Below are 13733 nucleotides of genomic sequence, written 5' to 3' on the forward strand. Positions count from 1 at the left end.
GGACATTGTCTGACTTATTGTGCGATCAGGTCAGACTCCGGTAAGCAAAATTTATCGTGGCAAACCCACTGCAGCCCAGCAGCATTGCTTCTTCTTTGGTGCATGGATTACTTGCAGTGATAAACAATCATGTTAACAATCGATCTTTTCTGAAGGAGAAGCCCATTTCTCAAACCGGCTGGAGAATGAAGATCCTTGAACTCCGGCTGGATCAGTTCGAGACTGGAAGTAAATCTTTTCTTTTCTGCTTCCACATGTAAATGAATCGCAAGCAATTTTTTTTGCTGGCGTGCACCGTCAGTAAAAGAAGCTCCCAGAGCTTAGGAAGAGTTTTGCCTTTTAATTATTTGACTGCAAATAAAATACCCTCATTCACAGCCTTAGAAAATATAGCTTAATGGGTTTTATGTTATGTCACTGTAGTTCACATGATGTGTTTCTGTGCCAATACCCACCAAACACTTTGATGGTTTCATTATTTATATCACTGTCATTATTGTCCCGTGCCTTATTCATTTTGTCATTTGCGTCAGTGGAACAACCGCCCTTGGCTCACATGTTGGAGAAGCTTGGCTTCTCCTCACTGGCCTTATGGCTGACAAATGACTTTGTGAAACGCGATATGGTCTCCCACAGCAAAAAAAGGAATAGAAATTGAATCCTGGCCTCTGTCGGCAGTCTCATCTGTCATCTTTTCAATATTGATGTCCATTATGTTTATGGATTATTTGGCTGTCTTCTGTACTCTGGCCCAGCTCGCCCTGTCAGATCGGCCACTTGGGGCAGTGTCCCCGTAGATAATGTCATTTTGATTGATGGCTTTCATAGTTTAATTGTCAGCACGGTCTAATTTTAATGGAGCTCTCCACACAACAGAGAGATTACATCTTAAATGAGGCAGGGTTCAAACTGTGTGTAAGGTTGCACTGCGATGTTGATACAGTGATACTGTACAATAGATTCTGTATCATCATCCCAGGCCATTATCAGCTACTTAGCTCATGTTCATTGCTTCCTGGATCACTTTTCATGGATCGCATGTCGTTTTACGGGAAGAAAACAGCCCTCGGTTAGATTTATCACACCTGCCAGTAGGCATAATTTTGTTTTGCTGGCATGGTACATATATTTAGTAGCCTGTACACAGGACATTTGGCGCACACAGTCAAACTAAGCATTTGGATAAGGCGTAATTCATTAGGTACACATAACTAAAAACATTGATGCACAGCTCGTAATCAGTCAGCTATGTCATTTGTCATATGCTTGCGAGTCCAAATGTCAATACATGGACACTTTAAATAATCAAATGAAACAAGCCCATGTTATCTACAGAGTACAACAACATGTTGATGGCTGAACATAAATAACTTTAACTGACTGTAACTAACAGTTGACATATTACCATTAGTTTGAACCACTAATCAAAGGTTTCCCAATATTCGAACCTTTTATATATTTCATTGTAAGACAAAATCTCAGACTTCCCAAGGGTTATGTATCACTGATTAGACATCATCACATTTTCCACAATACAAACTCATTTTTACTTTTACAATTATTCTGCTCTGAATCCTGATTAATTGTGTAATATTATATTTTGTTTTTACAATATATGGCCAAAACATCCTTCAATCTTAGCCAAATAAACAGGGGGTTTGAATAAATTGCTGTAAACATGTTAGATCTAAATTGTAAACACAATTCAATTCAGCTTTATTTACATAGTGCCAAATTACAACAGCAGTCACCTCAAGGTGCTTTATATTGTAAGGTAGAGACCCCACTATAATATAGATAAAACCAATCAAACGACCCCCTTTGAGCAATTACTTGTCGAAAGTGGGAAGGAAAAAAAACCCATTTAACAGGAAGAAACCTCCAGAGGAACCAGGCTCAGGGAGAGGCAGCCATCTGGTGTGACTGGTTGGTGGCTGATCGGAGGGAGAAGGGACCAGAGATTAATAATGACTAATGATGTAAAGTGATGTATAAAGATGGGAGTGAAGAAGAAACACCAGCAGCACAGACCTATTGCAGCGTAACTAAGGGAGGATTCAGTGTCACCTGATCCAACCCTAATCTTGTAAACAGAAACTTTTGAAAAGGCATTCTGCAGTAACAGCAAAATGTGGGGTCTTCACAGTATGTTTCAGCAGCCACACACAGCCACATGTAGGATATATCAGCCTCCATCTCTCTCTCATCCCTCTCCACCACGCTCCATCTCTCCCCAGTGTGTTTGCAACCAAGGTCGTAGTGGTCCTGCTCTGTTTTCCAGGGCTGTGTGGGCTTCATTCATCATCCCAATGATGGGCGCGTTGGGTGTGTGTCTTTGCGTGTGCGTGCTTGCGTGTTTGTCTTAGTGTCTGTGCCGACGTGCAAGCCTGTGCCGGTCTCTTGTTCCCTCTGTACGCTCGCTCAAATCAACAACCCCCGTCTCTGTTCTCTCTTAATCTCCTTCTTATTTCACTAATGCATCTACATGAAGAAAGATGCAACTGCACCACACTGTCACACATGTGGTGGAGAATATGCTCGTTCAGGAATAATTCATGGTTATAAGCTGATATTCAACCAAGGGGGAGAGGAAGAGCATGAGAGTGAGGAAGAAAGAAAATAAGAGCAACAAAGAATACAAAAGTAACACTCACCCCACTCAAGTCAATAGTTAGTAGAGGCGCTTTTGGCAGCCGTTACAGCCCTGGGCCAATATCAATAGGTCTCTATCTGCTTGGCACATCTGGACGATGCAATTTGTCCTCTATTTTCGCTTGCCAAAGGACTTGAGCTCTATCAGGGGAGCGTGAAATCTGGATCGGTCTGAGACAGAGATGGTTGTTTTTAAGTCATCACACTCAGATCCAGCGTTACCGCCATAATCTGGGCTGCTGAGTTTTTTTAAGACCGTATAACCCTCTTTCACCGAGTCTCTGCTGAGTCTTCTGGCAAATACTAGCCTCGGTGTCACGTGAGGGGTTTTTGATAGGCATAAAGCAATGGCAGACGAAATCACTCCAGCATTAGCAGGTCCTATCTCAGCTATGAAAGCCTGTAGCTTATTCAGAGCCGATCATTCGTAGACATTTTTGGAGGACGGGCTACTTCTCCTCTACTTATATTTTTGCTTTACTATTCAGTGCCTTTGTGTGTTGTTCGGTAGCTCCACGTCAGCCTTTCCTTTGAATGTGTTTAAATTTAGTTCTCTGATAGGTACTTTAAACACGATTGTCTCACAAGGTGCGTTTAGACTGAATGCAAAGTGAATTTTAGATGTGCCGTCATTGCAAATGAAGCCAACAGAAAGCCACACAGCACAAATAGACACATGCAAATGTTCAGCGGATGGTGTGAATTGAATTGAAAATGTTTTAACTGAAATGCGTAAAGAACATGTTGTCCTGATTCTTTATGACTCCAGTTCATGAACATTTGTAGGTAATAAAAAACAAAACAAAACGAAATGAGCGCGTACTGGTGGGAAATTATTATTATAGATTTGAAAGCGTGTGTGCAGTCACAGAAACGCACAGTTGCTACATATGTTGGTAGTTAACAGCTACATCTGTGCAGCTGATCTGTTTGCTGTTGGGGGTGAATAAACTGTGTTCACATTTGCACGGAAATGTCACCATTAGATTGGACTGCAATGTTCCTTTTGTCATAATATGCTCGTAAAGTCACAATCTGCGTGAGAAATGATTGTGGTTAACTGCTAGACCTCAGTTGCAATTCACCCAGAATCACAAATATGGTTCAGGGACTGCACACTGGATGTCCCTGCTTTTATTTCACAAGTTACAGGAGCCGAACAAATCGACCAGCGCCTGCTTTCAGCACAGTGACTCAGGCGGCTGCTGCAGTTAAATGAGCTCCAAGCTTGTCGCTGGTGTCCTCCCTTGCAGCAAACCGTTTTTTCTACGGCAGCCTGGAGAATGCATAGCTAGCGCCACCAGTGGAGTGATGAATTCTGCTGTTTTTTATGTGAATTTCCGTGGATGCATGCATGGCTAATCTCCATACACAGTACTAAGGGGATTAAGAATGCTCTCTAACCCCCAGATGAAGGTCCACAGCACCTTTGTGACTGATCCACCATTTTTTACTCCTCTGTCATTTTATCTCTTATCCTGCTTATCTCCCCTTTAACTCACATTTTTCCATATGATCTCTTCTTCTCTGCCTAGTAACTTAATGTTAAACGTCCCTTCTCTGTTCTTTCTGTGCCTTCTTCTCTCCTTTTGCTGTAGTCTTGCACAAAATCTGCATTTCATGTGTTTATTTAGTCTGAATAGATTAAAACAAAAGGAACAAAGGGAAGGCAGGTTTTGTTAGAGATGAAGGTGAGGCTCTGGACCGCTCTGGTCCAGGCGTGGATCGATATTAGGTGATGTAGGAGCTGGCGGGGGGTGATTGTGGGGGCAGCAGAGGGGCTAATCATTTCAGTCATTACGCAGCCGTGTCTCCTGATTCCTGGGATTAGCAGGCACAGAAACACGGGAGATGTTGTGTTAGTGGTACATGAGACTCTATCGGGGATTTTGGAAGGTGGAAAGTACTGCCTGTCCCAAGTTGCTTTTGGTAATTGTGTCTGCAATACTGAGAATGGGGATCTGGGGAAAAGTGCGTGAAGTGTTGGCTGCAGTGCTATGGAGAAAAGGACAGAAAGAAGCAGGCACAGAGATAATCCTGGCATCTGTGCCATGCATGCGCGAATACACATGTAAGAAATACAAGCGGGCGATACAGATACGTGCATGGGCTCGCTCTCTCTGTCTCCCTCTCCTTCTCCCATGTGCAATTGTGGGAGAGTAGAGCCGTGGGAGAGCTTACATGCTCGCCTGCCCACAAGCCTTTATTTGAAGCTGATCATTTGACAGAGTACAGACAGGCTGGCTAGTTCTGTTGCCTCCAAGAACTGAAAATTGCTGCAACCTGTGTGTGTGTGTGTGTGTGTGTGTGTGTGTGTGTGTGTGTGTGTGTGTGTGTGTGTGTGTGTGTGTGTGTGTGAGTGTGAGAAACAGAGAGAAAGAGAGAATTTCACACACCAAAACATACATGACAGGTGGAAATAAGGGAAATTACATTCACGTCAGTGGTCAAAGAGTCACAACTGGCTAATTCAATCAGCTGGAGTCTCTGCGCTGACAATACACTAAACTCTGATGTGAGACAAAACCCAAGTCCATATAATTGAACTGCTATGCGCTGTTGAACACTTGAGAACAACACTGACAGAAGTCCTTGGAAGTATATGAATTAACAGACATGGATTTTTTTCCTGGCTTCTGTTAATGGGCTTTAAAGGGCACATTAGCAGATTTTATTTTATTTTATTTTTTGTTTACTTGCAATAAAGCCAAGTATTCAGCCTCTGATTGATGTTGTGCATTGCATACATCTCTTATATTCTTTACGTAGATTTATAACAAAACCTCTGACTTACAAACTGAAGAATTTGAACAAGATGGCAATTGCCAGAGCAAATAGGTTATAAAGAAAATATACTATTGAGTTACATTGTGCAAAGTGAAACTCCTGGAGTTTTGGAGCTTGACTTACCAGAGGGAAGAAGAAATGTTTTAGAAGATAAAAACTTCAATCAATATATTATTTAGCAGCTAAAAACAAGATAAATGTGTACCTTTGAGGGTATAAATTGTAAGTGGTACATTGTCTGGAATTTATATGACACATTTTACTCTTACAGGGCTCTCAATACACTTTTAATTGAATGAAATTTGTAGGCAGGCATCATGTTTTGTTCATTGTGGTTACACTGTATATAAAAAAGAACAAGGTTAATACACCGGAATAAATCAGTATAACAGCTAAACATTATCACTTTAAAGAGGCAATTTATTTATAGTTCCATATTTTTATTCTACTCTTTATAGTTCAAATAATCTGTATTTATCCTGTGTTGAGCCTTGGTGTAGCCCTTAGTTTGTTCAGCCTGAAACAAGCTGTTGTAGCACTCTTTGAGCCAACTTCTGTGCTCACCACCAGAGCTGTGTGTCTGATATTGTGACTGTATTAAGGATATCCACTCTCACATACATCAAGCTATCATACAGATGCAAGAATACTTTATGAAACATTTCTGAAACTGAGCTTTTAAAGCAGTGTAAACCCTGAGCTTTTGGCTCACAGAGATTACTTTTATATATGCTGAAACCGCTACTGCTGATTCTAAATGAGCAAGAGTGGAAATTTCTAATGGTGTTATCTCAGCCCACAGAAGGCTCAGCCACCTTCTGTTCAAATGTTCTGTTTACAGTGCAGAGCCAATCAGAAGACAAGCCAGAGAGGCTAGGAAGCTAAAACATCTTGTTTCAGACTGAAGACAACCTGTGAGTGTTACACAAAGACCCAGAATACGATAAAGGATGAATATTTTCAAATATGAATCATGTAAATCTCTAGTAAAGCTCGTGACTAGTTGACATGGATATATGTCCTGTGATAGTCCAAGAAGATGGATGCAGGTCATCTACCAATTGGAAAGTTAGGGTCTCCAGTATCCATGCCAAAGTTTTCTTTGGCATTCTGCTAAACACTAAATTGCCCCCGAATTCTGAATGTTAAATAGACAGCAGATATAGATGGAAAAAAAGTGCTTGAGTGAATGAGAAATGCTGTATAAAGAACTTTTGAGTTCTCAAGTAAAGTAGAAAAGCACTATAAAAGAGCCAGTCCATTTAACCGTAGGTAGTTCAAAGTCATCTACTGATTTTTTAACGGCAGAATTAGGTGAACAAAACTTTTACAAACAAAATTTATATGTTTAAAGCATTTATAAAGTAAGCGTGCTATTTGTTGATTAGACATTTCAAAGTTAGCCTAAAGTGGAACTTGAAAGAGGTTTAAAAAGACAAACTAAGCAAAGGGTTTCTCCGTGCATTCACGTTAAACTCGATGGCTACACACCAACACCGTTTCACATTTTGTATTCTTGCCAGCCCTGTGACCTGAAGGTAAAGTGGTGAATTCAAAATGTACATCTTTTCACATGACCGCAGATGTTCAGCATTCAGAGGACATGCTGCCTTATTGCCATGGCTGCCGTCTAACACCTGCAGCAGCATCAGATGCAGCTTCAAAAGAAAAGGGGAAAAAAAACACAGAAAGCAAAGGCAGAGTGTTTGAAAGGAGCTTAACATCCTCAGCAAAAGAAGTTTTCACTCTTGTAGGCTGCATTGTGGGATTGGACACAAGCAAAAGGCACGGACAAAGCTGTTGGGATAATCTGACCAATAGCAACAAAATTCAAGCTGAGAGTTATGGATAAGAAACTTCACATGTTAACAGTCAAACAAAGCAGACCTAACTGACTTTGACCTTAAAAGAAGAGTCAAACTCAACTTAAGCCTGAGAGTGGAAAATCAGGTTAAAACCTTTCTACCAGAGTTCTTTCCAATTCAATCCAGCGTGTCGCGAGGGATCACAAGAAATAACAAAAGTTTCTGAAGGGAAAATGAAAGACGTGACACAAGGGAGCAATGCGTGGTGGCAGGAGCGTGGGTGTCTGTGCAAGCGTGTGTGTGTGTGTGTGTGTGTTGGGGAGATTAAAGATATGACATGGGGAAATGATGCCAAGTTCCACCTCTTCGTCTTCTTTTCCAAAGTTGTCCCCACGGGCCCTGGTAAGTTTAAAAATAGAGCTTGTCTAATGGAGAAGAGGGCCGAAGGGAAAGGAGAAAAAGCACGAAAGAGCGTGCAGATTCCTCTGTGGTAGGAGAATGCAATTTGAGATTGGCCAGATTACTTTTTTTTTCCCCCCTTTCTTCTCCCCTTCGGCCGCTCATGAGGCGTGATATGCACCGGTGGGGTCCCTAAGCCACTATAAGCCTGACGCCAGTACCTACACCGCCGCCAAAGAGTCGTCGCACTCTCAGAGCGAGAAAATCAGCGAGATGAAATAAAAGAGGGACTCCGAAGAGATCAGCGGGGATTTGAGAGAGATAGATGAGAGTCAGGCGAGGGACTCGAAAGGGGTGGAGGAAGGGGGTAAGAGTGAATGGATGAAGGAGATAGCTTCGCTGGGATTATGACGGGATATGGCAGAATGTAAATGCACTTGTCTGCTTTCTCATGGTCACATTGTAAGAGGTTGGAAAGAACCTGCTGGCTTTTAGACAACAAGCAAGAGAAGAAATGGCAGCAACGAATCAGTCATCGCATGTTTTCCTCTGTTTCTCTCTGTTTCTTTCAGGAGGAGAGGGCTCAGCGGAGACTGGGCTGAAGGAGACGTCCACCTGTGACATTTGCCAGTTTGGGGCAGAGTGCGATGTGGACGCAGAAGATGTATGGTTAGTGTTCCCAACCGAAACGCTTGCATCTACCATTTTTAAAGCCAGTGAGCTCATGTCGGTCCACAGTCCACAAGAATCAGTACTCCTTCTACCGTAGTGGTCGCAGCTTAATCAAACTTGCGCTCAGTGATCACCTAATGGCTCTTCACCCAAGCTGCGGTCATGGTCAAGGTCACAGTTTGTGCAGTACAGCCAACCACAAGAAAACCTCACGCATTACAGTTTCACTGGCAAAGGATGGTGAGTCAGATGAGGTACATCACTAATGTTGTCAAAGCCTTGTCACACAAATCATGTTATTTTCATCATAAATATAACCCTTATGTTTGTTATTTGAGACATTTTGGCAAGTTTGAACACAAAGAATTCAAATAAGAGCCCTCCTTTATCCTGCAGACGCTCAGCTCTGAACACCCACTGAGGTTTAGTGCATGGCTGACCATTTCATTTAACCTCAATTACTAGAGCAGGGCAGGGAGAGAAAGGAGATTTTCGCTTATTCTGGAAATCCAATTACTATCCTTACAGGACTTGGCAATGTCAGGCCAAAAATGACTTTGACTTACACAAGAAAAACTAGTTCAGTGATGAAATAACGTTTGTCATAGATTTAACCATTTGCTGCAGATGAGATGGATGCAGGTAATGTGTTTTTTGGCTCGCCCACATGCATTAGGGAGGAGGCAGCACTAAAAACATCCTCAGGGGTACATAAAAACACGCGTGTTCAGAAGCCAATTAGAAGGAGGCTCAACTGTTCCAGCGAAAGCATCAGTGCTTTGTGCAGCATGAATGAGGCTTAAATGAACCGACGTTACAGATTTGGTGTGGAACACCGTCAGCTGGTATCAGCAAAAAGGAAGGTAGCGCTTCTAAGAAATCCCAGATGTACCGCTACAAATTAGAAGTGCCCTGAGAGTATGACTCTATCAAACTGCTTGATGTAATGGAAAGATAATGTACCCGGGTGTGCAATAACCATAATGCCAAGGAATGGCTTCATGATGCAGTCTGAGCCCTGTTGCAAATACTGAACAGCTGGAGTCCACTCCTCCCGATGCCTCCCACTTCCACAAATGCACCTTAATATTCTGCTAAAGCACATAAATTGATTTATTGGCAATTTCTTAATATCCAAAGGGAGAATCCATAAGGTCACAACGGCAGAGTGTGCTGTCAATGGTTTTGCGCACAGAAAACCAAAAACATTAAAGCAAGAGGAGCCTTGAGCATATTTAGCACAAGCTGAAATAAAGACAATTATACTCTACATAATGCAGGGAGGGAGGAGACAACGGGCGAGAGAGGCAGCGAAAGTCAATAATGCATCTCGTTAAAAAAGCAGTTGACATAAACAGACGTATGAATATTTCAGTGTCCTTTCTTGTAAAAACAGGAACTGCGAGTACCCTTTAATCTTTCAAAAGCCCCAAAGGTGTTTTGATAAGAATGTTTCTGGCGAATAATCAGAAAGGTAATTGCAAACCAACAGCAGGTAATTTTCATCAAACAGCACCCAACAACTGGCATAATATAAGATCATTTTGATTAAAATGACAGGTTATTCCAATCAGGAGGCAGCTGAGTTTAATCAAACAAACCGTCAGCTGATGAAACAATGAGTGGAGAGAGATGAAAGTAGTCAAATACCAGGTGAGGATAAAGTGATGTCACGTGTAAAGTATTTTTCCTATTTTCGCACAAGCAATGCAGATAATAATTAAGGAATAATGTTCCTCTGCAAATTGTTTGCTGCCATGTGAAGCGCTGCAATGCTCTGAGATATACGGGACCTGACGTGGGCTGATAATCAAAATGAAGTGGCGTCTCGTTGTCACTTAATTATTCAGTTTCGTGTTTATTTCTTGTTAATTAGTGCTTGCTAATTAGCGAGGTTAAGTGGTGTTGGTTGGTAAGACGATTTTGTCATATTTGGACAGGCCTAGGTTAACTGTTCCTCCTGCTTTCAGTTTTAATGAAATGACAAACTCTACAGAGCGAAGCCCAGGAGAAGTTTCTAAAACTGCACTTCCTTTGATATCCACCTGAGGCTGGCTTCAGAAGCTCGACAGCCCTCATAGACTCCCATGTTAAAAGAATTTATGGAAGAGATAAACACATTTATGAATTATGGGGCATCACACTCACTGTGTGAAGGCTTAAAGTTATGTATTATTGATGTTGATTGATTGATGTTTGAACGCCTCTAACTGTCTGCTACATTTAACCATCGCTAAGGCACATTTGCTGATGCTTTCCGCAGCATTTTCAGTGCAGTTATCTCACAAATCATTTGGCCCTGTGTGAGAGAGAGACCACCCAATAAATCCTACACTGTGCTGGGATTCATTTTAGTTAGTAAAATTCTAATATTACTTTATTTATGCATTAGCACTAGTTTGTGGCTCCACATTGTAGTGGTTGACGCATTTTGCCTTAAATGTGAGCGATCCGCAGTTCAAGACCAGGATGTGACACAAACCCTGCCAGTCCCAGTCCTGGAAAACTATTCAAATCCATCCATTGTAGCAACCCTTTGGGATAAGAGAGCAGTTGAAAGTAGCTTTATACATTAGCACTGATCATTCACTACATGCTTTTTAGTTAGAAAAATTAAGCTCATTGGCAAAATTTAAAAAATGCTTTCAGTCACTTTCTCTGCTTTTTATCTTCATTTCTTTCATACAAGTTGATAACAAAGACATTTGTGTGTTATATGTATATTCCATATGGTTATAGCATATTGGCATATTTTCCCAACCTAATGAAAACAAATGCTTTGTGCCACTTCATGTTGTGGTGTTTCCCTCCTTTTCCTTGAGGGAATGCGTTAAAGTCTTTACTTGAGCATCAGTACTTTTCAGAAAGCTCTGAGCAAGTGCACTACTCTCAGTACAATCTTATACCGGACTAACAAATGGTGATTGCAGTTACAACAATTGTCTATGCAATATAACAATTTTTTTCTCTAAATCAAGCTAGCTAACGTTGGCTGATAACGTAGCACTACTTTATCCTCCATATCAGTCTTAAAGAAACACAGAGATGGTTTGGATTACATACAAATGATCACTAGTCCACAAACAAAGAATATTATGGTGGCTATGTCCATGTTTATTTTTAAGTCTGAAGTTTTACTGCAAATTTGAGCTAACTAGCAGTCGACAGGAGAGCGTAATCAATATTGTCACCTTACTGTAATTTGAATGTTAATCAGTGGATATTACTATATTGCAATTTTATATATTATTATATTGCTCCTTTAGTTGTCCTGTGGTCAGATAAGGTAATTATTAACTGGTGGTGGTCAGAGGGCCCGGTGGCGCCAGTGTCCGGCAGCCTCGCCTCTGTCAGTGCGCCCCAGGGTGGCTGTGGCTACAACGTAGCTTGCCATCACCAGTGTGTGAATGTGTGTGTGAATGGGTGGATGACTGGTTGTGTAAAGCGCTTTGGGGTCCTTAGGGACTAGTAAAGCGCTATACAAATACAGGCCATTTACCATTACAAAGTTGCATTTTTTGCTGTAAGTTAGCTCACCAACATGGCTACAAGACTTCCAGTCAATCACAACCCAACATTGGTGATTAGTTCGGTGCCAGAAACCAAGTTTGTCATTTGTTGTTATGCAATGAAGCACTCTGTGTACTGTCATTGGTTTACATAATGGCAAACCTGATGAGAAAATGAAAAATTATTTCAATGTGTTATTGTGAATATTGTTCCCGCTACACTATAACACGCTGCAGTGGTTAGAACAAGCAATTGTCCCAATCAACCCGGATGCACAAGGTCTCAACTTGGCAGTAGTCCAAACAGCCCATCAGTGCTTGTTTTGGACCAATTTTCCTGTCACAGATTTTTTTGGCTTCGGTACAGGTACACAACTTCCACATTTGTAATTTCTCGTAAAAAGCTGTGATTGGCTCAGTTGCTTTTCTAACTGCGGTTACAGCCATTACTGAGTCAGCCAGAACAAAACTAAATTTATGTGAAACCCTGATGGAAAAGGGTCTGAAATGTGTGCAGCAATTTAGAGGTCCAGATAAAGGCTATGGTTAAAACTATTCTAGAAACTGTTTCGAAACAAATTGCTGATGGTGATGACGTGAATTTTTTCTTTTTTTTTTGCTTTGTTGAAAAAGAATTCATCAGTTTGCTATTTGCATCTTTACGTTTGTGTTGTTTTAAAACCTGATTATTATTTTTATACATTCTGGCAGTATAAAAGAATGCATGCCTGCATGTTATAAGCTGTTCAGCTTGGTCAGGATAACATAAAAACAATTTCAGCATTTTTTTTCCTCTTCAACAAAGTTCAGATGATTCCAGTTGTCATCATTTATGATTCATCATCACATACTCGGTTAAAAATGCCCTTGACCAAGGAATTTGCTTGCAAATGTCTATTGTTGCCGCATAGGGGGTGCCCACTGGTCTTAGTTCTTGCAATGGGTTAAAGAGAGAGAACTTTTTTTTTTCCTGCAGGAATCAATAAAGTCTACCTCGGTTCACCATAAATCAGTCTTCATAAATCAATCTCCTTCTCTTCATTGATTCAGATAAGAAAAGGAAAAATGTGCTTAGTCTTTCTGTGTAGTTTGCAAGAACCTCTTTTGGGTAAACTTTGCTGCACTTGTTCCTGCTGTATCAAAGAGCCTTGGTAGCCTTACTCCACCTCTCTATATTCTGGAGGCAGACAGCAAGCAAAAAAAGACAAGTTTGCCCCTGAGGGATCAATACAGTGTCACAAAAAATCCATTTAGATCCATTTGTGGTGTAAAACTGTAATTACCCAGAAAAATCCATGCTTTCAAACCCATCAGTAGCACCCATTGGTGTTGATAGAATTAAGGAAGAGGAGGAGCAGATAGTGAACCGGTCATGGCGAGGGACACTTGCTGCATGAACACTGGGGTTAGACCTCCTGAGAGGGTTTTTTAAAAGCCAGCACTCATCTCCTCACTGAAACCCATTCTGTGGAGAGCAAACTACCCCTCCTGCATGGAAACCAGAGCTTTGCTTTTCTTTATCATTCATTTGCTATTTCTATATGTTCATTTCTCTTTCTCTTCTCTTCTCTCATTGTTTTACATTTCCTTTTAGTGCTTTTTTGGACCTCTGTAGTGTTTTGTCATGTCATATTCTTATAGTTTTTATAGTGTGTTTCTGGATATTTTGAGCCCTTTTGTAGATATTTTGCATCTCTTTGTAGAAATTTTGAGTGTTTTGTTATTTTATATTAAGTTATTCTAATATAGTAACTTCACAATAGACTCTTTGTCTCTGCTTTGCATGTCTTTGTTTAGTTTTTCAATTCAATTTCAATTTCAATTTCAGTTTTATTTCTATAGCACATTTAAAAGTCACGAGTACAACAAAGTGCTTCACAGATGAGCCGCATTTGCGGGTTACAGCAAT

At 40.9% G+C, this 13733-nt stretch overlaps 1 protein-coding gene across 1 annotated transcript in view; it reads left to right on the forward strand.

Moving 5' to 3' along the window:
• Nucleotides 1–13733, forward strand: part of tmeff2a (transmembrane protein with EGF-like and two follistatin-like domains 2a) — a 134983-nt gene that overhangs the window by 95798 nt on the left and 25452 nt on the right. Inside the window, exon 5 of the mRNA XM_031757349.2 lies at nt 8216–8312. Within this exon, the coding sequence (XP_031613209.1) occupies nt 8216–8312 (97 nt within the window). The remainder of the gene's footprint in view (nt 1–8215; nt 8313–13733) is intronic.

This window comes from Oreochromis aureus, linkage group 16 (assembly GCF_013358895.1).
Source record: "Oreochromis aureus strain Israel breed Guangdong linkage group 16, ZZ_aureus, whole genome shotgun sequence".
Lineage (NCBI taxonomy): Eukaryota > Metazoa > Chordata > Actinopteri > Cichliformes > Cichlidae > Oreochromis > Oreochromis aureus.